Raw genomic sequence first — 27,072 nt, 5'->3', positions numbered from 1 at the left:
TCTCCCTCCCGTGTCACCGCGTCCTTGCTACCGACGTCTGTATTTTCTGCTACCCTCCGATGCCACCCTTCCCTGATGAATTTACTCTGTTAAAGCACCTAGAATCCAGACATCACTTTCACCCTCAATGACTTCTCTGTAGTGCTAGATGGTGTCAGCCAGTCTTGTGGCTCCTGTGATACCTTCCCGCTTCTCCTCATGACTCCTCAACACCACTTCCCATCTCACGCCCAGGTTTCTAGCTCCTTGGTGCCCTGTCCTCTGTGTACAGGACTGCTGACTGCAGATCTGCACGCTCACTGCCAGCTCAGCCCATGCTTTCTCACCCACGGGTCAGCTTGAATGTTCCTCTGGCATCTCTGATTCAGCCTGTCACTGGCTCTGCATCTCCTCTTCCATTTCTCTTGGTCCACCCAGCCTGGACACTTGGGAGGTTTCTGACTCTTCATTAATCCCTTCCCTCAACCATTCCACTTACTCCAGCCATCTTTTGTGTCTATATAACAAAATCCACCCTGAGCCTAGCTCTCAAAGTTCTCTGAGATCTACCCCCGCCTAACTTTGTCTGTAGGACCTTCACTCATGCACCCTTACCGAACTCTTCTGCATTACTCATCCCTGATCCGCGTGTTCCTGTCCTTGAGCCTTTGCTTACCCTCTTCCCTTGGGCTTCATCTCTTCTGCCCTATTCTTACTGTAAGGTCAGATTCTGCTCACAGGCACTACTTCAGTGAAGCCCTCCCCCACGCAATAAAAAACTACTAGTAACCTTTCCTTGGTCTGAATTCCCTTAGTCTTAACAAATCTCCTTGCAGCAGTTATTCCTGTCTTGCATGATACTTATGCCTTTGTCCTCGCTTCCGTAATACACTGTAACCTAAACAAATTTGAAGACAACTGATATATTCAACTTGCTCATCTTAAAGATGAGGAAACTGACTTCCAGGGAACTGCCTTTGCAGCCACACCACTACTAAATCCAAGATTAAAATCCAAATCCCTTAATTCTCAAACCAGCCCTCTCCTCTGTATTTATTTATGCAGCACTGGAAAGCACCTACTAAGGGCCAGGCATTTAAGAAAGCGTGTTACAAATATAAATGCATTTAATCCCCATTTTATAGATGAGGAAACTCAATTTAAACCCAAATAGTCTGGTTCCAGAGTCTATCCTTTAGTCACTATGCCAGCCTGCCCTTCTACCTGACAGTGAGCAAGGATTAGGGGTCATGTGATTCTGCCAGTAATTATTTTATCACTATTGATATTTTTATCAGTGTATTTTTATACACTGGCACTTTTGCGGACACTTTCTGTGAATTAATTTATTTCCTCTTCCCAACAGCCTTGAGAGGTAGATTCTTTTATCTTCATCATTACCCATCTTACAGGTGATTTTACCCAAGGTACAGAGGGCGAAAATAACTTCCCCAAGTTGCACAGTAATGACCTAGCTAGATCAGAATCCAGGCAGCTTGGGGCTGGCATTTGAGGCCTTCACTGTTGTGCTAGACTGTCTCTTAGCTTTCAGGTAGTGCTGAGTCATTCGGAAAGATGTCTTTTGTTTGTCTCAGCATCCTTCTCTGTAGAGGTCAGGGGACAAAAGCAATGATCTAACTCACAGGGTTTTTTAAACTCCATGTGAAATATTTATATATGTGAAAAATACAGATCCAAGGCACCCTTCTTTTCACTGATTTGCACTTCATGCAGTCCTTCTTTTGATGAAACTTAAGCAATAGCCATATTTTGTGCATGCCTGTTTTGAATTGCTCTTTCATAGTTTCATTTGGTACCTGAATAGCTCCCACCAGTAGTTGGATGAGTGGGGCCATCACTCTCCTTACAGGCACACAGGTGCCATCTAGTGATAGAGAAGAGAAGTGCAAGTTATTTAAGGGAAACACTGGAAGAAGACATGGGTTTGTTGTTTTGCGGTCTTTGGAAATATGTTGCAATGAAAATTGGGTACATTATACCAAAGCTTTTTGTAAGTTACTTAAGATGTATAAAGATACAGTTAATGCACTATTATTGTTAAATCAGGTGCTTTTAGAATGGAATTTATGTCCTTGATCAGTACATCTTTAAAAGACTTTGGCATTACAGAGAATCTAATTTTATTGCAATTTTTTCTTGTTCTGAGTTGCAGTCATTGAGGGTAATAAATACTTAATTGTTAAAACTGGATATAATTAACAGAATGAATGAATCTGTTGTCTCCATCTGCTTGCTCTTGCTAATGCTAGCCCTCAGACTTCCATATTTCCATTTCATGAAACAATCTGTTCTTCCATTAGGGAAGGAGTCCAGTATGTTGTTTTCTAAAGCTTTTATATCATCAGGTAGTTTCTTTGTTAGCAGATGAGAGATTATTAAATGAACATGGAAGACGTGGGTGACGGTGGATTTGACACTGAGAGGATTATACCCCATGTGACTTGGTTGCCAAAACAGCAGGCACACAGAACACAGCTCTTTCCATCATACGTACAAGTCAGACACAAGTCAGCCCCTGCCTGCTCCACAAACCGGGGAATATTAATGAGGACAGAGAGTGGTTAGAACTCAGCTTCAGTATTTGCCAACAGCTGATTTACTGACCTTCTGGATTCCAGACCTTGTTTGGATGAATGACCATCCTTGATGTTTTTTTGCCTTCACAGAGATGACTCCCAAATTTAAGTGTACCAAATTTTTGATAGAATCTTTTCTGTTCTCCTGGGCAACTTTCCTCATTATAATAAAAACAATAATAACATTGTGTGCTTACTAATTATAGGAACTGTACAAAGTCCTTAATAACCATGATTTCATTTAATATTCTTAAAATCTCTGGTTTGGGGATTATTTGTCTGTTTTCCAAATGAAAATAAGCAAGGCTTAGAAAACTAAAAAAATACGTTCAAGGCTATACAGTTAGTAAATAATATTTACAGAATATTCATTTATCAGTCTGTACTCTGGTAGATTGAAATTAAAAGCATGAGTTCTGGCTTTTTTTTTTAATTTTAATTTTATTTTTTAAAAAATTTATTTAAGTAATGTCTGCACTCCGCATGGGGCTCAAACTCACAACCCGGAGATCAAGAGTCACATGCTCTTCCAGCTGAGCCAGTCTGGAGCCCCAAGAGTTACAGCTTTCTAATGCTGAGTCTTCACGTAGTGTCTGACTTTTAGGAGGCATTTGATAAATGTTATTTGATACCTGTGAACTCTCTCTTGGCCAACCAGACTTCCAGTTCTGATTTCTCCTCATGTGAAACAAACTCAAGTGGAAAAATTAGTGGTGAGAATGAATAGGAAAGGAAAGGAGGTGAGATGAATCCTAGAGCCAGAGGAGAAAAGAGAAGGAGTGTGGCCACAGCAATATTTCAGGAAGGAGATCTTCATTTTTTGGCCAAAGTTTCACTCCGTAATAAAGGCACACGTTAATTTGGCTGGGACCACAATTATGTTAACTTAAGCTGCCATTCGCTGGAGGTTTGTGTTAAATTAAGTTGAACTTTCTTTCCTGGCCCTCCATCTTTATATATTGCTAACTCTTTAAGTTTAACCATAAATGCAAATACTACCTATGTGAGCCATCACTCCTGAGACCGTTAAGAATTAGCCCCAATGTGTGATTTTTATGCCCCTCGTGTTGAGTTTGGAAGGAAATGGGACCAACTCTCTCTCCCCTCTTTCCCTTTCTCCTTTTTCCCTCACTGGGTTTTGGGAAGGCCTGTACTATTCTTTGTGGCCGCTCTTCCTGACTCTGCTGTTTTCCCCCTAAACCACATTGCCAAAGTCTGCTGAGTCTCATGAAACCAAGCACTGCAGACGTGGCAGTGCAGACTCAAGGAGGCCTGTGAGCGGGCCTTGGAAACTGGTTCCCTGTGGCATTTCACAGCGTTGATCCTGGGTCTCTGCTTTGCCCTCCATGCGTTGGAGGGTCTTTTCAGAACTGCAGAGTTTTAAGACGTGTGCTGCTTATGCTAACGTACATTATTTGTGCATTTAACTATATGTAATATGTTGGTCCTCAACTCTGATTTTTTTTGCTCTGTATCTTGTTAATTATATAGATGTTCTCTCTTTTTTTTTTTAGCTGATAACTCTTATTGCCTGACAGTGCTCATCTTAACATTATTCGAGGGCTCTGCTTCCCTGAGTCCATGATATCAAATTTCTATCAAATGGATGCAGAAACATGAGCCATGTTGTTCCGGGGTCTCTGGATTAACAAACCAAAATAATAAGGTGGCTGGATTTTGAGGTTGAAGTCCTAGTTCTCAGAGCCTAAGAGGAGCACGTGGCAAACGCAGATGGCTGCTCAGCTTGGCCCCCGACCTGGCACTTTAATTTCGTTACATGAGATTCTTTGAAGAACATACAGAGTCGATCACATGTGAACAAACGTTCAATGGGCTTTCCCTCTCCTCTATTTTTTGCACTAAAACAGTTTCCAAAATTATCGTGGCCCTGGCTGCACTTTTTGTGTGTGGATAGAAAGGAATCTCGTGCACCTGATTTGCCGGCCTCATGGTTTGCCTTTTCCTGACCTCGTGGATACGAGAAGGGGGAGGAGCCCAGCCCGGGAGATGGTTGCTCCGGCAACTCGGATGATTTCCAGATGGGCCCCAGAAGGGCTGGGCTGTTGCTGTGCTGAGTGGGCTGTACAGGTGCTAGGTGTACTCTTCTCTCATTGTCTCAGGACACGTACGCTGCTTCTCATCAACCAGAAGAGGTTAATTTGGGGTTTAAAATTTCATGTACACAGCTCATTTTTTAAAGACGAAGAGGGGAAAATGAAGAATCCATTTTAGGACTAAAAATAAATAACCATTCCAGAGAAATATTCATGAAGTGCGGATTGGTTGTTTGCACAGTGGAAAAAAAGATTCATCTCTCCACCCATACTCATAACCCTCATCAAAATCCACTTTCTGTGAGAGCTGGCCGTATGCATGTCTGGCTACCTGAGAATGTGAGCTACTTGGGGCAAACTGTGTCTCATCCATACTTCTTTTTCTGTATCTCCTAATTCCTGACATGATGCCCCACACTCAGGAGGCTTTCCTAAAGATAGTCTTCTTTCTTTTTTTTTTTTTAAGATTTTATTTATTCATTTGACAGAGATAGAGACAGCCAACGAGAGAGGGAACACAGCAGGGGGAGTGGGAGAGGAAGAAGCAGGCTCATAGCGGAAGAGTCTGATGTGGGGCTCGATCCCAGAATGTCGGGATCACACCCTGAGCTGAAGGCAGACGCTTAACCGCTGTGCCACCCAGGCGCCCCTAAAGATAGTCTTCTGATTGAGTAGAGATAGAATAAAGAAACACGCTTGAAGAACTTGACTGCAGAGAGCCACATGACTTCCATTTGTACCCATTCAGAGGCAGTATTTGTAAGATGGCACTCAGTTGCCTAAGAGCTCAGCAATACGTTAGGAGGAAAGAAAGAAGAACGCGGGTTCAAATTAAGTTGCCATTAATCGGCACAGAAATCTTCAAATCTTAGAATTTCAGGGCTTAATGGTGGAAATCATTTGACGAATGAAGTCCAAATGTATTTCTGTGTTTTCTGTAGTTACTTTGTAAAATGTTTGAAAATACTTGTGTTTTAAAATCCATTATAAGGAGACAGACTTACCTGCTGTGACAAAAGCACATGTGATAGAAATATCCACAAGTCCTTAGTTTGGCTTTGTGTAACACTAGACATGCTACTTAGCAGTTTAGTACCACCGTTTATAGAACGGGAAGAACATTCATAGAGTTTCGTGTTACTCAAATAAGATATCATTTTCTGTAGTATAATCGAATATTAGTCTTCTACTTCCTATCTAAAAAGTATAGAAACGTCCTAAGTTGTACACATTTTTCTTCTTGCGGTTTTGATTTTGTCAAAACAAATAGAAACAGAAATAAAAATTTTATATTTTAGGACATCCTTTTAATGCATTTTCGTATTCAATAATAGAATATATCAGTTTTTAAAATGTACAGACTCAAATTATTTTGGAAATTTTAATCAACTTCACGTTTTATTTTTGAGTTTTTGTTTTTAAAGTTGATTTACTTTAATCTCCGTACCCAACGTCGGGCTTGAACTCACAACTCTGAGATCAAGAGTCGCATGCTCCCCCAACTAAACCAGCCAGGCATCCCTATTTTTGGATTTTTAAATGTTTAAATTCACTCTGGAATTATTTTTATCTTTTTATTGTAAGTTTTTCCCACATTGGATATAGCTATCAAGGATGATTTTTCCGTTATGAAGTATTAGATGTATTTGTGTATTATTATTTAGAGAAATATAACATGGAAATACATTAAAGTTAGAAATATAACTACCATATAATCCAGCAGTCCCACTTCTGGGTATATAGCAAAAGGAAATGAAATCAGTATCTTAAAGAGATAACTGCACCCCCATGTTCATTGCAGCATTATTCGCAATAGCCAAGATATAAAAACAACCTAAATGTCTGCTGATGGGTGAATGGACAAAGAAAATATGGCCTGTATACACAATGGAATATTAGTCAGCCTTAAAAAAGGAAGGAAATCATGCCATTTGTGCAACATGAATGAACCTAGAGGGTGTTATGCTAAGTGAAATAAGCCGGATACAGAAAGACAGTTACTGCATGATTTCATCAATGTGTGGAATCCAAACTAGTAGAACTCATAGAAGCAGAGAGTAGAATGGTGGCTGCCAGGTGCTCGGTGATGGGGGATATGGGGAGATGTCGCTCAAGGGTGCAAAGCTTCACTTATGCAAGATGAATAAGTTCCGGAGATCCGGTGATCTGGAGAGCATGGTGATGATACTTATCAATACTGTGTTGTATACTTGAGATTTACTAAGATCTTTTTTTTTAACTATCACAAAAAATGCTTTATTGAATATTTGGTATAATTTCACACACTTATGCAAACATTTTCTGAAATAAAATTGTTGGAAATTGTTAGGTCAAATAGGATGCACATTTTAATTTTATTATTTCTTTTCTTTTTTTTTCTTTTTTTTAATAATAATTTTTTATTATGTTAGTCACCATACAGTATATCCCTAGTTTTTGATGTAATGTTCCATGATTCATTACTTGCGTATAACACCCAGTGCACCATGCAATACGTGCGCTCCCTACCACCCATCACCAGCCTATCCCATTCCCCCACCTCCCTCCCCTCTGAAGCCCTCAGTTTGTTTCCCAGAGTCCATAGTCTCATGCTTCATTCCCCCTTTTGTTTACACCCCCTTCATTCTTCCCTTTCTTCTTCTACCGATCTTCCTATTTCTTATGTTCCATAAATGAGTGAAACCATATGATAATTGTCTTTCTCTGCTTGACTTATTTCACTTAGCATTATCTCCTCTAGTCCCATCCATGTTGCTGCAAATGTTGTGAAATCGTTCTTTCTGATAGCTGAGTAATATTCCATTGTATATGTGGACCACATCTTCTTTTTTTTTTTTTTTTTTAAAGATTTTATTTATTTATTTGACAGAGATAGAGACAGCCAGCGAGAGAGGGAACACAAGCGGGGGGAGTGGGAGAGGAAGAAGCAGGCTCATAGCAGAGGAGCCTGATGTGGGGCTCGATCCCATAACGCCGGGATCACGCCCTGAGCCGAAGGCAGACGCTTAACCGCTGTGCCACCCAGGCGCCCCTGGACCACATCTTCTTAATCCAGTCATCTGTTGAAGGGCATCTCGGCTCCTTCCACAATTTAGCTGTTGTGGACAGTGCTGCTATGAACATTGGGGTGCATATGGCCCTTCTCTTCACTACGTCTGTATCTTTGGAGTAGATACCCAGTAGTGCAATTGCTGGATCATAGGGTAGCTCAATTTTTAACTTTTTAAGGGACCTCCATACTGTTTTCCAAAGTGGCTGTACCAACTTGCATTCCCACCAGCAGTGTAAGAGGGATCCCCTTTCTCCACATCCTCTCCAACATTTGTTGTTTCCTGCCTTGTCAGTTTTTGCCATTCTAACTGGTGTAAGGTGGTATCTCAAGATGGTTTTGATTTATATTTCCCTGATGGTTAATGATTTTGAACATTTTTCCATGTGTCTGTTAGCCATTTGTATGTCTTCATTGGATAAGTGTCTGTTCATATCTTCTGCCCATTTTTTGATTTGATTATTTGTTTCCCGTGTATTTTCAACATACCCACACAAAAATGGTAACTATGTGAGGTGATAGTATATATTTACTAGCTTGATTGTAGAAATCACTTCACAATGTATACATATGTCAAACATCAACTCGTATACCTTAAATATATACAACTTCTATTCATCAGTGGTACCTCAGCAAAGCTGGGTTTCAAAAAAGAAATACATTATTTTTTCATAGTATTTATTTTTTGTCCCAAGCGAGTACTCTATAATTAAATGTTATCATTTAATGTATTTATATCATTAAACTTCTTGAATATATTCTAAAGCATGTCATTTAAAATGTATAACCATTTATTTCCTCAAAAATCTGAAAAATTTTTTTTGTTTCTGTCAGTATGGGATGGACTTTGGTTTTCATATTGTGACAGTTAATGAAGACCAGTAGGGGGAGCTCCAATTCCTCTTTCTTGGAGAATTTAACTGTCAACCTGAAACTAGGTTTATGGAAAGGGCACACATAGGAATAAACTTAAATAACACATGATTACAAAACTTTTTAAAGTTACTAAAGGATGAAAATTATAATTATCTTTACCTTTGAGGGGGAAAATAAGCTCAGTTTGATTTCCATGCTTTTTAAGGTAGCTACCCCTTCCAATAACTAAAAACTTCTATATAGTGTAACCTCTTACGAGTGATCCATCAGGCAACCCCCAAGGCTTTTAGAATCAAGAATCCATCTCTGGTCAGTTGAGGAGGAGGACAAAGAGTAATAGTGTTAATGTTATTGTTTGAAGAGAGGTTAAGTAATATTGTAAATAACTGGTAGATAGTCACAGTAACAATGTCACACAAAGGTGAATTGCTGAGTCACTGTGTAGGAGAGGGAAAGGGAAAAACCCTCTCATTTCACTTAAAACTGTTATGCATCCAAAAGATTTTTAAACCAAAATCTGCAAAGGCTCTGGAGGGGTGATATCTAGAGGGCTGGACCAAATTATTACCTGTCAGTTTCTTTATAGACCCCAGAAGAAAGTATCACGTGAGGCTGCTGGCTTACAACAGCATAGAAGATGGCTATCAGGCCGATCAGACAGTCAGCACTCCGGGCTGCGTGTGTAAGTAAGAGTTGTGGGAGCACGTTTCACTCCGTCTGGCTCACAGTCCTTGTTCTCGAGAACCCTTCCTTCTGCAAATTTAAGTCTCGTTACTACTTGGAATCATTGGTGGTTTTATCTCTTCCGTGGCACCTAACATAGTTATTTTGAACAAAAAAGCATGTACTTACATGCTCAAAATAAATACTTGAGCGAGGTGTATTTAATTATAAGAACCTGTTTTACTTTTGCAATCAAAAGACCCTTAGAAATACAAATGGGGAAAATAACCCTGAATACCTATCTGCTCTAATCTTAAGGCTGTTTATTTCCTTCCAGTTACTGTTCAGTTCGGCTGCTAAGACCTGTTTGGTTTTATTGCTACTGAAGAGGGTGTCAGTTTAGTTTTAAGTCCATTGCTGGCCTTCGGAATGTGTTTGGCTAGTAGTTTGACTTCTTGGTGCTTCTGTTTTACAATCTAAGTATTGATCATATTTGATTGCTTATCTAACTCAGGAAAGAGTTGCTCAGAATTGAATGATACCTCTCTAGATATATCTATGAACCTCTTTAATGAAAAAAAGAACCTAAAGTCAACCAATAGGGTGGGGAATTACGATTTTATCATTTTACCACTTTCTACAGTAATATTACGCTGTGCAATAAATTAACGTTGTCTTTCTCAATAGCTGTTCGTGATCGCATGGTTCCTCCTCCACCACCACCCCACCATCTCTATGCGAAGGCTAACACCTCATCTTCCATCTTCCTGCACTGGAGGAGGCCTGCGTTCACCACTGCACAAATTAACTACACCATCCGCTGTAACCCTGTTGGCCTGCAGAATGCTTCTTTGGTTCTATACCTTCAAACGTATGTAGCTTCTATTAATCGTGGTTTTCTTTGCACTTCTCCCCACTCACACTTATTTCTTACCATCTTGGGCCAGCTTGACCTTTAGCTGTAAGCACCTGTCTCAGGACTTACCGTACTTATAAAATGGTTGGGAGTTTTGCATCTTTACCATATTCAGTTCTGGAAACTGCATCTTCTGACATTTAGTTTCTATAAAGGATTTTGTGTTGGTTTCCTCAGCCTCATGCTGCAAGATTAGGCAAGAAGCTATTATTACTTTCAAGTGGCTAAACTTAGCATGTTTAAAGGAAAACACAAAAGACCACTTTCATGCTGGCATCAAAAAATAAAGCTTATTCTGTTTTCTTGGTTATAGTTAGAAAAAAGTCCATCATTATGGTTTAACAGAATGATTTGACTCCCAGTATTTCAGAGGAAATCCCTTTGTATTGGGATATTTCTATACTGCTAATTTCATAGTTCCCTCTCAGAGAGGCAATTTGTAGGCTCATTTCTATAGGATAATACCAAGTATAGTATTTTAATAGTCAAAGGAGATTGCTTTTTTAGTCTAAAAAAATTTTTTTAAAGAAAATGAGGTAATAAATAATAACAGTATGCTTACTTGTGTTGACTGGAAATACTGATACTCTTTTAGAAACAATGTATTATCAGCATTAACAGCTTCGTTACTAATTTTATAGATCAGAAACTCACATGTTGGTTCAAGGTCTAGAACCAAACACCAAATATGAATTTGCTGTACGGCTGCACGTGGATCAGCTTTCCAGCCCCTGGAGCCCCGTTGTCTACCATTCGACACTTCCAGAAGGTACGGACATTTATCTATATGTTAAAAAAATAGATATGCCACTTTAGGGGCTCCTGGGTGGCTCAGTCGGTTGAGTGTCTGCCTTTGGCCCAGATCATGATCTCAGGGTCCTGGGATTGAGCCCTGCTGTCAGGCTCCCTGCTCTGCTGGGAGCCTGCTTCTCCCTCTCCCTCTGCCTGGTCGTGCTCTCTCTTTCTCTCAAATAAATAAATAAAATCTTAAAAAAAAAAAATAGATATGTCACTTTAAAGAAGATACTACCCGGTTACCACCCTGGTTGCCATGTATGCATTTGTTTTGTTTTGTTTCTTAACTTTCGAAATGTATTTTCTTCTATTATAGTAAATGTTTATTTCCTCTCACCGTATTTTTTCCTCTCACTGTATAGATCACACAAGCCACTGGGCTTAAATTTAACGTCTCTTTGGGGAGCACTACATTTTCTAAAGTCAGGTGTGCTGTTCAAGACTGTACCCAAATAATTTAAAATGGAAGTACGTGAATAGTGTACTTAACGATGTTAGGCGCCCACCTTAGAAGTCGTGTGTGGTAGCTTGCCTGCTGTGCACAGTGCGGGGGAGAGGGGAGACCTGATCGAGCACCACTGCTGAAGCTTACCTGTGCCTCTTGCTAAGGTATCTCACATCTGTGGACCTGCATTTCCTTTTCTCTAGAATGAGGGTGAGGGAGTAGATGATCTATGTTAAGGACCATCGCGGCTCTATTCTAATTTATGCTGAGAGAAAACAAAGGAAGGACATTAACGTCAGCAAGCATGGGGCCTCTTGGCTGTTGTTTTGGCTATATTCCACATGTGGTGGGGTGCCAAAAACCAGCTCTTCACACTTTTAGTTCATATCAAACACGTTGTCAGCTAAAATCCCAAGACTTGACTACTTTCGCAAGTATAAATTATTAGTCTAAGGTCTGCCCTGTAAATTCACGGATTGACAACTTTTTGGAGAATAAATGTTTTGGTCTCAGTATATCCTTCAGTGGCTTCCTATATCACGTGAGATATATATTCTGTATGTTTTAGTAAGAAATGTGGTTTAGATTCAATACCTAATGGGGTGAGATTCAATACCTAATGGGCAGGTGCTGCTGGTGGAATTGTAAACCTTTCTAGTTATCAGTTTGGCAAAACAATACCAAAAGCCCTAAAAACGCTTACACCCTTTGACTTAGTAATTCCCCATCTAGGAATCTACCATCTCCTTTTTTTTTTTTAATGTTTTAATTATAAAAATGAAATTAGCTCTCAGAAAAAGAAGAAAAAATAGTGTTTTACTCTTAACACTAATGATCTGTAAAAGCTGTGCTTCTGAGATGTTTTTATAGTGGTTTCTAGTTTTTCCACACTCTTTTCCCAAAGTTTTTCAGTCTGTTGGCCAGGTATTTGAGTGTTTATCACCATGTAACCCTGGTAATACAATATTTTCTCCATGTATGTACAGCACCGGCAGGCCCACCAGTTGGAGTAAAAGTGACGTTGATAGAAGATGACACTGCTCTTGTTTCTTGGAAACCCCCTGATGGCCCAGAGACCGTGGTGACGCGCTATACCATCTTGTACGCGTCCAGGAAGGCCTGGATTGCAGGAGAGTGGCAGGTCCTACACCGAGAAGGTAATGATCATAAGTTATCAAAGAGGATGAAATGTAAGATTATTGATGATAAGGAAACAAACAGAAAGAAGGATCTAGAGTTTGTTCTGAATTTATATTTATGAAGTAACATTATAAAAGATTTGGGTTTTATTCACAGAGCACTGGGGAACCATCAGGATATTTTAAGCATGAGCCTATGATATACATTCTGGAAAGATCACTCTTGACTATTGTGATTAGAACGGGTTTGGTGCAGGAGGGATGGATCAGAGTAATGTAGAGAATAGGAGGCGACTGTAGTGGTCCAGACTATAAGCCTGAATTAGGATACCGAGGATTGAGATGGGAAGGAGAGGATGGTCAAAGGATAGTAGCTTAAGTAGAGAAAGAATGGGGCAAGGAAAGAAGATCCGTTATAGTTGACTACTAGATATCCAGTGTTGGTGTGTCTTACACTGGAGTAGCAAATGCTGGAAGATCTGGTTTAAGCTAGCAGACCTTTTTACTAAAATGGTCCACGTACAAATAAATTGGTCCATGTGAATATCAGGGTCCCACTGAAGTACAGGGAAAAGCTGACTGGGGCATAAGAACACTGAATTTACTTTTTTAACACTAATTTTTTTTTTTTTTTGCTAAGAAAAACAGTTCTAAAATTTTTAACATTCTTACTGCATGCTTTTATCATTATATCCTTTTTACATTTTTGAATCTTCCATTTGGGCAAGTCCCACATGCCAGTTTTTAGATGGGCCATCACATAAATAGTAAAGTTTCATTATTTTGGCACGTTCTTAATTCAGACACGTATTGCTAAGCAATTAAAAGCTTGAGAAGGATTTCAAGAAGGAAATTTGTTGGCCATCTGCATATTCTAAGCACTTTTACAGTACTGAGCATTTGTACGTACTTTTTACCTTTTAAAGGGAATACTTACCTACTTAGGATAAACTTTAAAGACACTTACGTGGATGTAGTATAAAACTCTATGCAGTTGTAAAACAAATCAATGGTGACTGTCGTGGGAATCTTAATAGTCATATATTCATATTTTTCATTATGCAGAAGCCCCACTAAGTAATGCTTTCCCAGTCACTGAGGAGACTTGAAAGTCATAAGTACTTGCCAGCAATACAATTTTATATTTGTGTCCATTATCTATTGCTACCTAACAAACCACTTTATAAATTAGCCATCCTATTTTCTCACAGTTCTGTGAGTCAGCAATTTGGACTGGGATCAGCTGGGCACTTCTCCTGGTCCCTCCTGAGGTCACTCATGAGACTGAAATCATCTCCTGGTTGCAACAGAGTGTGAGTAGCTCAAAAACAGCAAGAGAGAGTTCCAAAGTCAGGAAGAGAGGGAGGGAGCTGCACGTACAATGCTTTGCGAGCCTCTGCTTGTAGCACATTTGCTGATGTCCCACTGGGCAAAGCAAATCAGGTAGGCAAGACCAGAATTGGTGCAGGAGAGGACTGCCCATGGGTGTGGAGAGATGGAGGTACAATTTATTTGGAGCTAGTAGTCTTACAGACTACCCCACTATTCTTAAAATGTACAACTCAAGTTTTAGTTAATTCCAAAATGACTTATTGACACATTTGACCCTGACTAACCTGATTTATCCCATGAGCACTTCTTCCCTTTATCTCTTTATTTGTACCTGCCTAAAAAGAAACTGTATTTTGTTTTGGTTCCTTTTAATGCATTCATTTGCCGGTTTCAGACAAGGAACAAAAAACATTTATCCTCATCCATGACCCAATAGTGAAATGGATTGTAATTGCAGGATTTACACCTATATAAAACTTTCTAACTATATAATCATGCATGGGAGAAAAAAAATCTTTTTGCCATTATCTGACTTTTGTGATTTTAAGAAAAATTCTCAGCAAAAAGCTATACCATCTTGTACGTGTCCTTTTTTATAGCTAATGCTAATATTTCAGAGGACAAAATAAACAATACAGTTAAAAAACAGTTGAGGTTTTTTTTTTTTTTTGAGCGCAAAAAACATGAAGGGTTTGAGTCACCCACTTTTATTTTTATTTTTTAAGATTTTATGTCTAAGTAATCTCTGTACCCAATGTGGGGCTTGAACTCACAACCCCGAAATCAAAAGTTGCACGCTCCACCGACTGAGCCAGCCAGGCGCTCCTTGAGTCGCCCACTTTTAAACCAAAAGCAAAAAATACATCATGGCATTTGAAGAAAAAAAATATATATATAAAATGTTCTTTAATGTCTAATTATGGCAACTTTTGGAAAAGGTGAAAGTGTAGAAAAAGATGAGGAAAGAAGAAGAGGGAGAAAATCAGTATTTCCTATGTTTCCACTAATCTTCTATACATGTTTATACATATTTACATATATAATTAATTCCCATATTTATTGCCAAGTGGAATAAGAGTTTTTCATTAGTGAAAGCATTTTTAAAATGTTCCTGATGACCAGATAATATTTGTGGCTAAAAGTGTACATGGTAAAATGGTTGAGCAGAAATGTGATATGAACTTATACTTGTGTGTAAGTTAAAGTGAATCAGAAATTAACAGCCTTTACCTTCCTGATACACAGTAAATCAGCACAAAGTAGCCAATTATTTCAAAATCTAAGAGACACTATAGGAAACCATGCCCTAGATATAGCAGTTCCTGAACTCTGTTCCCCATAGCATGAGTTTCTTACAAATTGTACAGATGATCCTTCTTCCAAAAAAAAAAAAAAGTTATACGACTAAATAAATTTAGCCTAAATAAATATGCCATTTCCTCCTATTAGAGATACACATTGGAAATTAAAGTCCTTCAATAAAGGAATTTAATTCCACATTCACCAAGTCAATCAGAATACCAATAGTAGGAACACATTGATTTATTAAATGAATTATTGAGTGATTACTGTGTGACAGGCTCGCTCTTAGGCATTGGCAGTACCACAGTGAACAAAACAATGTTCTTTCCCCCATTGAATCTCCAGTGACACACAAACAAATATATAGATATTCAGGTAGTGTTATAAGTGGTATTAAGAAAGCTGCAATGGGAGGGAGGAGACAGAGTGATGGAGGTAGTAAGGTTAAGTCCTTTTGGAAGCAATGACACTTAAGCAGAGCCATGTGAATATTGGAGGAAATGCAAAGGCCCTGAGACAAAAGCATGCTTGGCATGTTGGAGGAACAACAAGAAGACCAGGGAGGCTAGAATGAGGGGAAGAGCAGGTAGTAGGAAATCAGGGCGGAAGAAACCAAGGGAAGACTTTGTAGACCACAGATTTTATTCTAAGAGAGATGAAAGGCATTGGAGACTTTTGATCAGATTTACATTTTAAAAGGATTACTTCGTCAACCACCTGAAAAACTGATTACAAGCTGGTAAGTGTAGAAGTTGAGAGACCCCTGAATATACAGGTGTCCACCTGAGAGTTAGTGGGCAGTTCGGACAGGGGTGATAACGAGGAAGGTAATAAGAACTATTAGAACACAATTTGAAAGGACAGCCTATGAGGTTTGCTGCAAATTGATGAGGAGTGTAAGGAAAAAAAGAAGCGAAATTGATGGGGGAAATCAAAGGTTTGGTTTTTAACATGTTAAATTTGAAATGCATCCTAGATGTCCAAGTAGAGAGGTTGATTAAGCAGTGGGTGGTAGGGTTAAGTTCATGGGAGAGGTATGGAAAGGTACACTAGTGGTATAACTAAGTACGTGATTTTCAACACTGTGGAACTGGGAAACAATCACTTAGAGAGTGTAGACAGAAGTGAGTTTGGGGACTGCATTCTGGAGCACTTCTCCAACCTCAAAATCTTACCCTGTAGGCTCTTTTATCCTAAAAGAACACTCCTTTGGCACAAATAGCTCAAATTTTAATATAAGTCCAGTTGGCATTTACTGGGAATTATCTTGTACACACATTATGCCAACCACCTTAAACTGTTCAAATACGAAGAAAATTTCTGTCCTCCAGAAGGGAAAGAAGGGCGGGTCAGAGGTGCAGAAGAAGACTCACTTTCATTGAGTATATACACTTAGGTCGGAGACTTGCCAGTGGTAGTTTATTTAATCCTTTCTAATAACTATATGAGGTGGGAATTATTGCCCCCATGAGGAAATTAAAGCTCAGTAATGTGCCCCAAGTCACAAATTACTTCGTTGGTAGCGTGCCAGCATTTGATCAACATTGATCCAACACTGAGGCTATTGCACCGTCTGGTTTCTGAAACTCCTAAAATAGAGAAAGATTCAGACACACACGAAAGGCAGTGGACTGGCGTAATCACACTAATTGAGATTGAGATAGTGTGCTGAGAGAGTAGAAGGACAGGAAGATCACTTTAATATTTAGGAACTGCTTTGAGTGAACTGCTTTTTTCCTCCTAGAGGAGCCAGAATGTTAGTTTCCTTTTGTATGTGAAGGAGGACTCTTTGTGGAAGGAAGGGAGCACTTGCACGCGTCTACACAGCTCATCTGCTTATAAAACTTGAATTAAATGAAAAAACTTTTCGGGGCACCTTAGTAGGCTCATCGGTTAGGCATCTGCCTTCGGCTTGGGTCGTGATCTTGGGGTTCTGGCATGGAGCCCCATGTCCTCGTGCTCTCTGCTCAGTGGGGAGTCTGCTTCTCCCTCTCCCTCTCCCTCTGTGCTCGCTCACTCTCAAATAAATAAATAAAATCTTTAAAAAAAAATGGAAAGACTTTTAATTTCAGATAGGGACTGGTTTTTGCCAAGTATTTTAAAAAATTAAATGTGAAGTATTCTGTGCTAAAATGGAAACTGTTTATATGTCTCTTGTGAAGAAATTTAAATGTTCTTCCTTCTAGTTAACTGTAACACGTCACAGTACAGCTTTGGTTTTTATTCACCTGTCTGAGAACATGGTAACAGTAGAAAGTCTCTTCCTGATTCTAAATAAGGGTCAGTTTGTTTATTTAACAGTTGTGTACTCAAGTAGCTCACACTTTCTTCAGGCCAAGCCGAAACCAGAGAACATGAAAACAAGCCATGTTCAGCCCTCGCGTAGCTGCTTGGTTGAACTGCCTCACACCATGTGACCTCAGGGGTGGCCTCTGAATCATGACCTGAGCTCTGAGATCACCCCACATTTCACTTGTATACTGAAATATACACTAGCAAGTGTAAGAGAATAGTCTGGTCTGGCCTGGAGGTGCCTGCTACAATCTATCATAGGTTCTTCAAAGCTATTGTAAGGATGCTCTGAGTCGGGGGAAAGGTGAGATGACATCACCTGAGGGAAGCTAGGTTCCATGTGAATATTGACTCACAAATACAGTCCGTGCTGGAACAACTTTGTGGTTGAATTTGTTACACCCGCGTTCTTAACGTGAGAGTTCATCCCTAGGATGGGAGTCCCTTTTGTAAGAAAATACTTCAGGGCCGTGGCAGAACAAGAGCAGAAAGACCCCTCAAGCATTAGCAGCACACACATAGGAATCCTTCTTAGCCATCATGCCAACAGAGAAAATGCCTTTGATACCAAATATCATATACAAATTCAAGAGATGGTGACTTTGGAGAGAAGTAGATGCTGGCGGGTTACTGGAGGAAGTTTTGATAGTTAACCTGAGGTTGAGGTCTTCAACACTCTGAGGTTCCTCTATAACTTTAGCATTTTCCTTCCTGTTTATTTCCAAGAAATTTTAGATAATGGTTGGGTGAACGGGAAATATATTCACACTTTTAAAAACAATTGTTTCTAATTTAAGAGCAGGATCATCTGTCACAATGATTACCATAAGTAGTTTAACCATTTCTTTTTTTTTTTTTTTTCAGTTTTATTTTTTTTTAGTAATCTCTTCACCCAGTGTGGGGCTCACACTCACAACCCCAAGATTAAGAGTCCCATGTTCTACCAACTGAGCCAGCCAGGTGCCCCTGAACATTTCTAAAAGAAAAAAAGCCTTTCACATTGGATTTAGAAAATCTAATTATAACTGTTGAATCTGGGTTCATTATACCGTTCTCTCTCCACCTACGTTTGAAATATTCCGTTCTAAAATGTTTTTAATGCTCTTTGTATCCATACCTATGTAAAGCAGTGTGTGTGTGTGTGTGTTTGTGTGTGTGTGTGTGTGTGTGTGTGTGTATAAATAAAATTTGGGGGTAAAAAACATTAGATACAAATGTAAACAAAGATATCTATTACTTTAAAACACAGAGAAGGATTATATAGAGGCAATGTGCATGGTACAAAGTTAAGTGAAAACTCTAAAATATAAAAAATGCATATAGTAAATATATACCCACACATGTACAGTGCACATACCCGCATGTGTGCGCACGCACACACACACACACACACACAAATATTCCGATATGTTAACAAAGGGAGATTAGATTCTCATCTTATTATATCTGTGTGTGGATTCCAAATGTTCTGCAATGAGCATGGTGTTACTTTTATAATCAGAAAAATATCTGTTAAATAAAGGGCCATGATGGTGTGTTTGAAAGAATGAATAAAAGATAAATTTAAGGTTTACTTAATTTGTAATTGATCTATTTATAGGGGCAATAACCATGGCTTTGTTAGAAAACCTGGTGGCAGGAAACGTGTACATTGTCAAGATATCCGCATCCAATGAGGTGGGAGAAGGACCCTTTTCAAATTCTGTGGAGCTGGCAGTCCTTCCAAAGGAAACCTCTGAATCTAATCAGAGGCCCAAGCGTTTGGATTCTGCTGATGCCAAAGGTCTGTATGCCGCCACAGTCACTGGTTTTTCTTAAGAACGTACAGTGTTTCTTCAGCCTCCTGCACTTTATCTCTTCTCCTCCCGCAGCTGTATCCCTGCACTTGGTCTCTTGAATTGCTGGTACCATTCTTTTGCTGGGGAATTACAGGCTCCTCCCTGCACTCCCCAGGGAGACAGACTTACCTCCCAGTCAGCTGCCCTTTTCAGACCACTGCGTCCCAGCTACTCCTCTTCCCAGCTGGGCCCCCACCAACACAGATGGGAGGAGGTTTCACGGAAATAAACAGCCGCGCGGGTTGCGGTGTTCGAGCTGAGAGCATGGTTTTCATTAAGAGTTGTTACCGAAGAAAAACAGCCCTTCCGGAGAGAAAGTTGTTTCTCTCCAGAAGAGCAACTGGAAGAAGTGTCTTTAAAGAGTCACCCTCACTCTAGGGTAACTGTCCTGCCCCAAAGGAAGCCAACCCCCCCCCCCCCCCCCGCCCCGGCCCTGTGGGTACAGGACAAGACACCTTCTTTTCCTCCTTTTTGGGAGAGTGCGCCTGTGGAGGGCGATGGGGAGCTCCTCAGAGGATAGTCATTCAGTGCCTCTGTGTGTGTGTGTGGGGGGGGGGGGGGGTCGAGAGAAGAGAGAAACAGGGAAGGAGAAAGAAAAAGAGAAAGGGTAGGTTTAAGCATTGGAGGGACATAGTGGTGGTAGCTCCCTTATCACGGGAAAAAGAGAGCAAGGCTCATACTCACTTCTCCAGTACCTGCTACTCAGAGTGTCTAGGGACCAGCAGCATGAGTATTACCCAAGAGCTTGTTGATGTGCCGAATCACGGACCCCACCCCAGACATAGTGAATCAGATCTGTATTTTAACATATCCCCTAGTGATTGTGTGCGCATTAAAGTTTGAGGAGCACTGCTATGTAAATGCAGATATGGACAAGGGAAACTCACCTTTAATATACAGATCTGCTATTAAGTTAACCTGACATGAAAGCTACCCTTTGGTTCAAGAAACGTCTATGCTTTGTGCCTTTTAGCATTATAAGTTATTAACTGATGTTCATGTTTGATATAATAATATGGTCTTTAGAACTCGTATTTGGAATCTTCAGTATGGGAATATAAACTGATCTTTGAGATCACTGATAAAAAGAGTAACAGGTGTCTTTTTTGCTTAGACACAGATACTGTCAAAAATTTTCCTAGGAGAGGGGCGCCTGGGTGGCACAGTGGTTAAGCGTCTGCCTTCGGCTCAGGGTGTGATCCGGTGTTATGGGATCGAGTCCCACATCAGGCTCCTCTGCTATGAGCCTGCTTCTTCCTCTCCCACTCCCCCTGCTTGTGTTCCCTCTCTCGCTGGCTGTCTCTATCTCTGTTGAATAAATGAAATAAAATCTTTAAAAAAAAAAAAAGGAAAAAAAATTTCCTAGGAGAGGAAGAAAAATTATAGAAAAGCAAATAGCTATCTTAGAATTATAATAAATGGAATCATTTATTTTTCTGATTGATACTGAGTAAATGTGTTTCTGCTTCTAGTTTATTCAGGCTATTACCATCTGGACCAAAAATCAATGACTGGCATTGCTGTAGGCGTTGGCATAGCCTTGACCTGCATCCTCGTCTGTGTTCTCATCTTGATATACCGAAGTAAAGCCAGGTGTGTTTCCATTGCTAGACATGTCGAGGTGGTTAAAAAACATTTATGTTACAGTAACTGCAAGAAGCAAATTGAAACCAAGTGCCTTCTAGAGTAACTGGGATTTTCCACTTTAAAATAATGTTACTTGAGTTCTTAATTGCTATAGAGATGTGCTCACTTTGGAAGGAGATTTTTTTTTTTTTTGCCATTTGAAAAAATTACTGTGCCAATAAAATGTTCTTAAATGAGGCCCTAGTTTCATTTCCTTTTTATTTTGAGAAGTACAAAGTATATCCTCTGGTTTCTTTTTAAAAACGGCACACTTAGTCTAATGTATATGCCGATTGAGGAGATTCCTTACTGTCTGGGATATTTTCATATCTAAGTAGCCTGCCATTGAGAGCTCCTCCCTTATTTCCATAGGACATATGTTCGGGATTCTCCAGACATGGGGTTAAAATAAATGTGGTAACTAGGGATTTGTTCTCTGTAAACTCTGTTAGGCAATCTCATTTGTAGTTTGACTTTGGCTAAATTCTCAGCATTCAGTAAGTTTGTCTGTTTCTAACTTTTTGTATTTTGGCGTTTGCTTTCGCTTATTTTAAGGTTCTTTCTTGTATTTAAAAAAATCAAAGTCAGATACACATTATTTTTGGATAATCCTTATTGCTAGGCTCCCTCCATTAGCATTGACTATCAGGATTTACTCTTTATGTATGGTACGTGTGTATAAAAACACACTCAGAAAACATATGTTAAAGAAAGAATTCTAATACCTTTCTGTATATTTAACTGGCTTTGTTTTGCAGTACAAGTTTCTCACTCGAATATTGTTATAAAATCCATACAAAAAACCCTTTATGTATATTGATTGTTCTAGTGATTGTTCTAGTAAATCTTGCAGAAGTGCTACTGTAAATTTGCCGTCCTCAACTGGCAAGTGAATTGTTACGCTAGTGTGACAGGCAGACCTGAAAGAGAACGTGTAAATTTTAAAATGATAATTTCTGCCTAAATTTGAAATAATCAACAGTAATAAATAACAGTACTTTGTAAATATTAAGGTTTTTATTAAGTGTAAAAAATAAATTTATGTAAGCAGATATTGGGGCAAAAAGAAAGACAGTTCCTAAAATCATAAAAGTTTGCAGCAGTGAGTTTGAGGTAAAAATCGAATACTCCGTTTCTAAAGATATTCGAGAAATAAGCATTGAAGACCTCCACTTTTTGCAAAGTTGTGATTATAGGCCAAATTTGGTACATCTGTCCAGATCTCCTATGAAATTGGAAGACTTCCTTTTCTTGCAATATTTCAGGAAATCATCTGCTTCCAAGACTGCACAGAATGGCACTCAACAATTATCTCGTGCTAGTGCCTCCCTAGCCAGTGGAAATGAAGCAGGAAAGAACCTGGGAGGAGCTGTAGACAATGAAGACTCCTTAATGCCAATGATAATGCCAAACAACTTCATTGATGCGAAGGTACTCTGAGCTGAGATACTGATTTGCCGTGTAACCCTTCCCTCCATTCATCTTCCCTTGATGCGTGAAATTTGCTTACTAAAAAAAATCATATGTTGAACACATTATATCCATAGTCTCCTTGATGAAATATAAAACAGTTTCACCCAGAGCCTTCCTTACACAAAATATATGGGGAGAAGAAGATAGGGATGGATAAAAGATAAAGGAATAAAAGTTTAAAGAGATAGAGGGAAAAAATGAGGAAACAGCATAAATTCAATTAGTTGGGATTATATGGAGCTAACATGTTTTAGATAAGGACACAGGGTCATTAGTCTATATTTACTGTAATTTGGACTGCCCTGTATTTACTTGGCTGGCAACTTTTTTATTAATCCATTTCTATACTTTGGTTGATTTTTTTAACGGCCTTGGACATTAGAACATTCCAGGTATCAACTGTATTTTTAAAAATACGGAGTATCTAAGTAGATGTCTCAAGATCCTTCCCTTTACGGCCTGAGGAAGTTGGATATAATAAAGAAGTGTCATTGGAGGATGTTACTTCATGTCCTTTCCACTATATGTAATAATAGGACAGTGATAAGCATTAGGAACACCAACCGAAAATTATTTTTAGTCACATTGCAACATTAGATAGTGTGCATTATTATAATAGCTCTCGTAACCAATGCAGTATAAATCAGGCCTCCACAAACCATAGGCCCGCCCAGGCCAGCCCATAGCCTGTTTTTTGTATGAGCTAAGAATGTTTTTCACTTTTTTAAAGGGTAATTAATAGAAAGGAAAAAAAAATAGAAGAAATTGAGACAGAGGCCATAAGAGGCCTGCAAAATCTAAAATATTTATTATCTGGCTCAACAAATCCTGGTCTAAATTCTTCTTCCCAACCCCTTCCTGAAACTTAGAATAACAGAAATACAACAAAATTTCAGGAAGTTTTGATATTAAATTTTTTAAAGACTTTATTTGTCAGAGAGAAAGAGAGCACAAGCATGGGGAGTGGCAGGCAGAGGGAGAAGAGGCTCCCCTCTGAGCAAGGAGCAGATGTGGGACTTGATCCTGGGACCCTGGGATCATGACCTGAGCCGAAGGCAGATGCTTAACCGACTTAGCCACCCAGATGTCCCTGACATTAAATTTAATACAATTATATTTAACAGATGTAATCTCAAATCTAGCACAGGGCTATGTACTATATATATTATGAGTAAATAATAATGACTTGATTTTTGTTACTCTTGTTGTCTTTTTTGTTTGCAACTTAATTTAGCTTTTATTTTCTGGCACAAATGTAAGCCATTCAACTTATTTCCAATTAATCTAGAACACTGGAAACCGGAACTTCTAAATAAGCATAAAAAGTACTAAAACACATTGGGGTTCTCTTAGTCCTAACTTGGAACTGAGCATGAGAAAGGATTGAGGAGAAGTGGCATGGGGAGGAAGACATGGAAAAAAAGAGAATCTTAAGTGAAAAGAAGCCTTTCAGAGTGGGGGCCTATATGAAGCAAAGAAGCCAAGCCAGATCTCTCTGTTCCTTCGGCTTAGCCTAAGAGCTGATCCTCCATTTATTTACATTTTGTTGAGCATATGTGGGCCCAGGGTTTTTTCTTCCCAACTGCTTTTTCAGTTTTTCAGATACGTGGAAAGATTGAAAGAGTAATGTAATGAATGCACAAATAATTGTCAATATCTTGCCATGCTTCTCTATTTCTACGTATTTGTGTGTGCTGTAACATTTGGAAGTAATTTTTGGAACTATTACACTTCACCCCAAATACTTCAAGAATAAACCTATTACGTCTTTTTGATCACTGACAAATACCCTGAATTTGTGGTGTGCTGCTTGTGGAAATAAAGAAATAGTGATGTCCCTGACAGCTTTTTCTTTTAACATTTAAAAATGTTGTGTACTACTTGTAATAAACCGAAATCTGTAGTATTTACATTTTCTCCTTTTATTTCTCCAGGGAGGAACTGACCTGATAATTAATAGCTATGGTCCTATAATTAAAAACAACTCTAAGAAAAAATGGCTTTTTTTCCAAGATTCTAAGAAGATAAAAGTTGAACAGGTAACCCACCTAAATGAGAAAAAATTTTGGTAACCCATGGTGTCATGAATTGATAATTAAAAAGAGAGGGAAATGTAAATGAATGCCTTAATTTGCTTGTTCTGTCTGGATATGATTTTATTAATTTGGGGCACAACTATGCAAATCCATGGTGCGTGATCACTGAAGTGGCGGTTGGAATAGTAAGCAGAGCTGTGGTTTTCAGCTGGGAATGGGGGGCTGTGGGGGAAGGGATCTGGCAAGAGTATGCATCAAAATTCACTGAGGAAGCCTTTGGACACTTCGCTTGCCCCGGTCATTCTGAGGTGTTGCCACGCGGGTGGGGAACTCCTGACCTAGATCATCTCTTCGTGATGATGGCCTTTCACCCATGTCCTTGAACAGATTACTATCTCAGAATATATAGACTACGTAAAACCGTATTTATGATTTTTCAAGAGCACTCCCCCGTCACTGACAGTGTTTTATGTATTTTTGCCTAGCCTCAAAGAAGATTTACTCAAGCGGTGTGTTTTTACCAGCCAGGCACTACTGTGTTGATCAGTGATGAAGACTCCCCCAGCTCCCCAGGGCAGCCGGCCAGCTTCCCGAGACCCTTTGGTGTTGCTGCTGATGCTGAGCACTCAGCAAATAGTGAAGGCAGCCACGAGACTGGGGATTCTGGAAGGTTCTCCCACGAGTCCAATGATGAGATACACCTGTCCTCAGTCATAAGCACCACACCCCTGACCTCCAGTTCCTTCACCGGCAGTGATTCAGGTGGGGATCCCTCAGTGAGGAAGTGTGAAGACCCAGCCATGCCGCCGGATGCCCAGCAAACTTCCTCTTCAGTTCTGCAGCCACCGTCAGCCATGCTGCATTTTGATAAAAATGATTTTCCAATCTAGACAGCCATGGTCAGGTTTTCTCACCTTTAAGTCTGTTCGAAGGACAATGAACAGGGAGCCAAAGCCTTTTGTGAAAATCTTGATGTCTTATTGGGTATCTCAGCCTTTTTTTTTTTTGAATGTGTTTTGTTTTTTGTTTTTAAACTCACATATTTTGAATGTTTCATTGTCAGCAATGTGAAAAGACAGTCAAGATATTTGACTGGATTATAAAATAAATCACTGGAGCAAACGGAAGGCTTTCGGAAGCCCCTTTGCTGACTATCTACCTCAGTTTGCCAGGTGGCAAACTCAGAAGACAACTTTGTTACCTCGTTTATTGTGATAGTTTATCTCTGCTCCATAACCAATGATACTTCCTAGTAGCCTTTTGTTTCATTGCTGTATGTGTGGTGTGTGTGATCAAAGGAGTCATATAGGTATATGAGTAAGAATGTTTATCTGAAGCTCTGATTTTTTTTTAAAGGAAACTGTGACATCTGCATGGTTTGGAGAATGTAATACCTCAGCCGTGAGGACTGTCCAACCCCTGAGAAGAGAAAAAGTGGGACTGTTGATTTTAACGAATGACCGAAACAAAAAAAGTGTCTCTCTTTTGAGAACAGAACTATTCAGTAGCATATAGGGAATACTGTGGCTTCAAGGGCCTTTCTGTTTTGGGCATTAGAGTCTGAGTGCTTGGCCTGCTATACCCCAAACCTCAGGTGCCTAGAGCCGTGCCTTTCCTACCTTCCCCTTTGCCTGACGGTCAGCCAAAGGCTGCGCTGTCTAGTTTGCAAAGCATCCTCACCGTTTCCAGAATTTGCAAAACTCCATGCAGAAAACAGATTTTTAAAGAGAATCGGTTAGACTTTTTGTTTTTTAATCCCACCATGACTTAAAAAAAAAAAAAGGGTAAAGAAATTTCATAAAATATTAAGAATAAAGATAAATGCAACAGTAGACCATAAAATGAACTGGACGTTATCATGGTAACAGTGCCTTCCATTATGTATTATGAAATTCTTTGCCTTATACATTTTTAATATTCATGAAATTGTTCAGGATAGGAGTACAGAAAGTTGCCTTAAGAGTTTCTTGGATTTTGTCAATAACTATTTTGATGTATGGTATCTTATCAAAGCATTTTAGTTTGTTTTCATGCAGGTTTGGTTTAGGGATAAGTATTCAGAGCTCTACCACCTTGCTTGTATTTTCTTGAATTCTTAAGAGAATTTGGTACTCTATTTAATCTTCTTTCTGTGTCAATGCTGTGAATGAGGAGTGCTAACTCCAGGAGTGAGTTAATCCTCTTGCTGGTTTGAAATCAGCAAACTGTTTACTCAGCCACATAGAAGAGGCCTTCTTTCAGTCCTAAGACAGTTACCTACTAGGTACCCAGCAGTGGAAGAGGAAAAAGAATTAAACACATGGTGTAGAGAGGGGGCCGCATATTTTTTTGTAAGTATTTCTTCACATTATCTGGAAATGATTTCTGAGCCTTGTTTTGAAAAGAATCTTAATGGGTTTCCCCTTGAAGCCTTTGGTTTACGGGTGGGGGGAGGGGTAGGGAGGTTATGCTAAATGATGTTCTAAAATCGAAAGACTATTATTGGGTAATAATCCTACCGCCATCATCTCCTATCCCAGTGTTTGATGATGCCTCTCTTAGTGTTTCTTAATCTGTAGTTTTGTGCCAAACTGGATGTGTTCAGAAGCAGACCAACATGAAGTGCCAGCAACCACTTCTGAACTAAATTCAAAGTCCCCATTTAGTTATCTAAGTATGGG

At 39.4% G+C, this 27,072-nt stretch overlaps 1 protein-coding gene across 1 annotated transcript in view; it reads left to right on the top strand.

Moving 5' to 3' along the window:
* Positions 1 to 25,535, top strand: part of PRTG (protogenin) — a 119,026-nt gene extending 93,491 nt beyond the window's left edge. Inside the window, exons 13-21 of the mRNA XM_057306159.1 lie at positions 9,142 to 9,237; positions 9,906 to 10,089; positions 10,776 to 10,903; positions 12,361 to 12,531; positions 19,040 to 19,222; positions 20,750 to 20,870; positions 22,169 to 22,334; positions 24,311 to 24,415; positions 24,898 to 25,535. Coding sequence (XP_057162142.1) covers positions 9,142 to 9,237; positions 9,906 to 10,089; positions 10,776 to 10,903; positions 12,361 to 12,531; positions 19,040 to 19,222; positions 20,750 to 20,870; positions 22,169 to 22,334; positions 24,311 to 24,415; positions 24,898 to 25,302 — 1,559 coding nt within the window. The 3' untranslated portion in view covers positions 25,303 to 25,535. The remainder of the gene's footprint in view (positions 1 to 9,141; positions 9,238 to 9,905; positions 10,090 to 10,775; positions 10,904 to 12,360; positions 12,532 to 19,039; positions 19,223 to 20,749; positions 20,871 to 22,168; positions 22,335 to 24,310; positions 24,416 to 24,897) is intronic.
* Positions 25,536 to 27,072: the final 1,537 nt, after the last annotated feature.

The sequence above is a fragment of the Ursus arctos genome, unplaced genomic scaffold (genome assembly GCF_023065955.2).
Source record: "Ursus arctos isolate Adak ecotype North America unplaced genomic scaffold, UrsArc2.0 scaffold_36, whole genome shotgun sequence".
NCBI lineage: Eukaryota > Metazoa > Chordata > Mammalia > Carnivora > Ursidae > Ursus > Ursus arctos.
The sequence above is the reverse complement of the archived record's forward strand: the minus strand, read 5'-3'. Positions and strand labels throughout refer to the sequence as shown.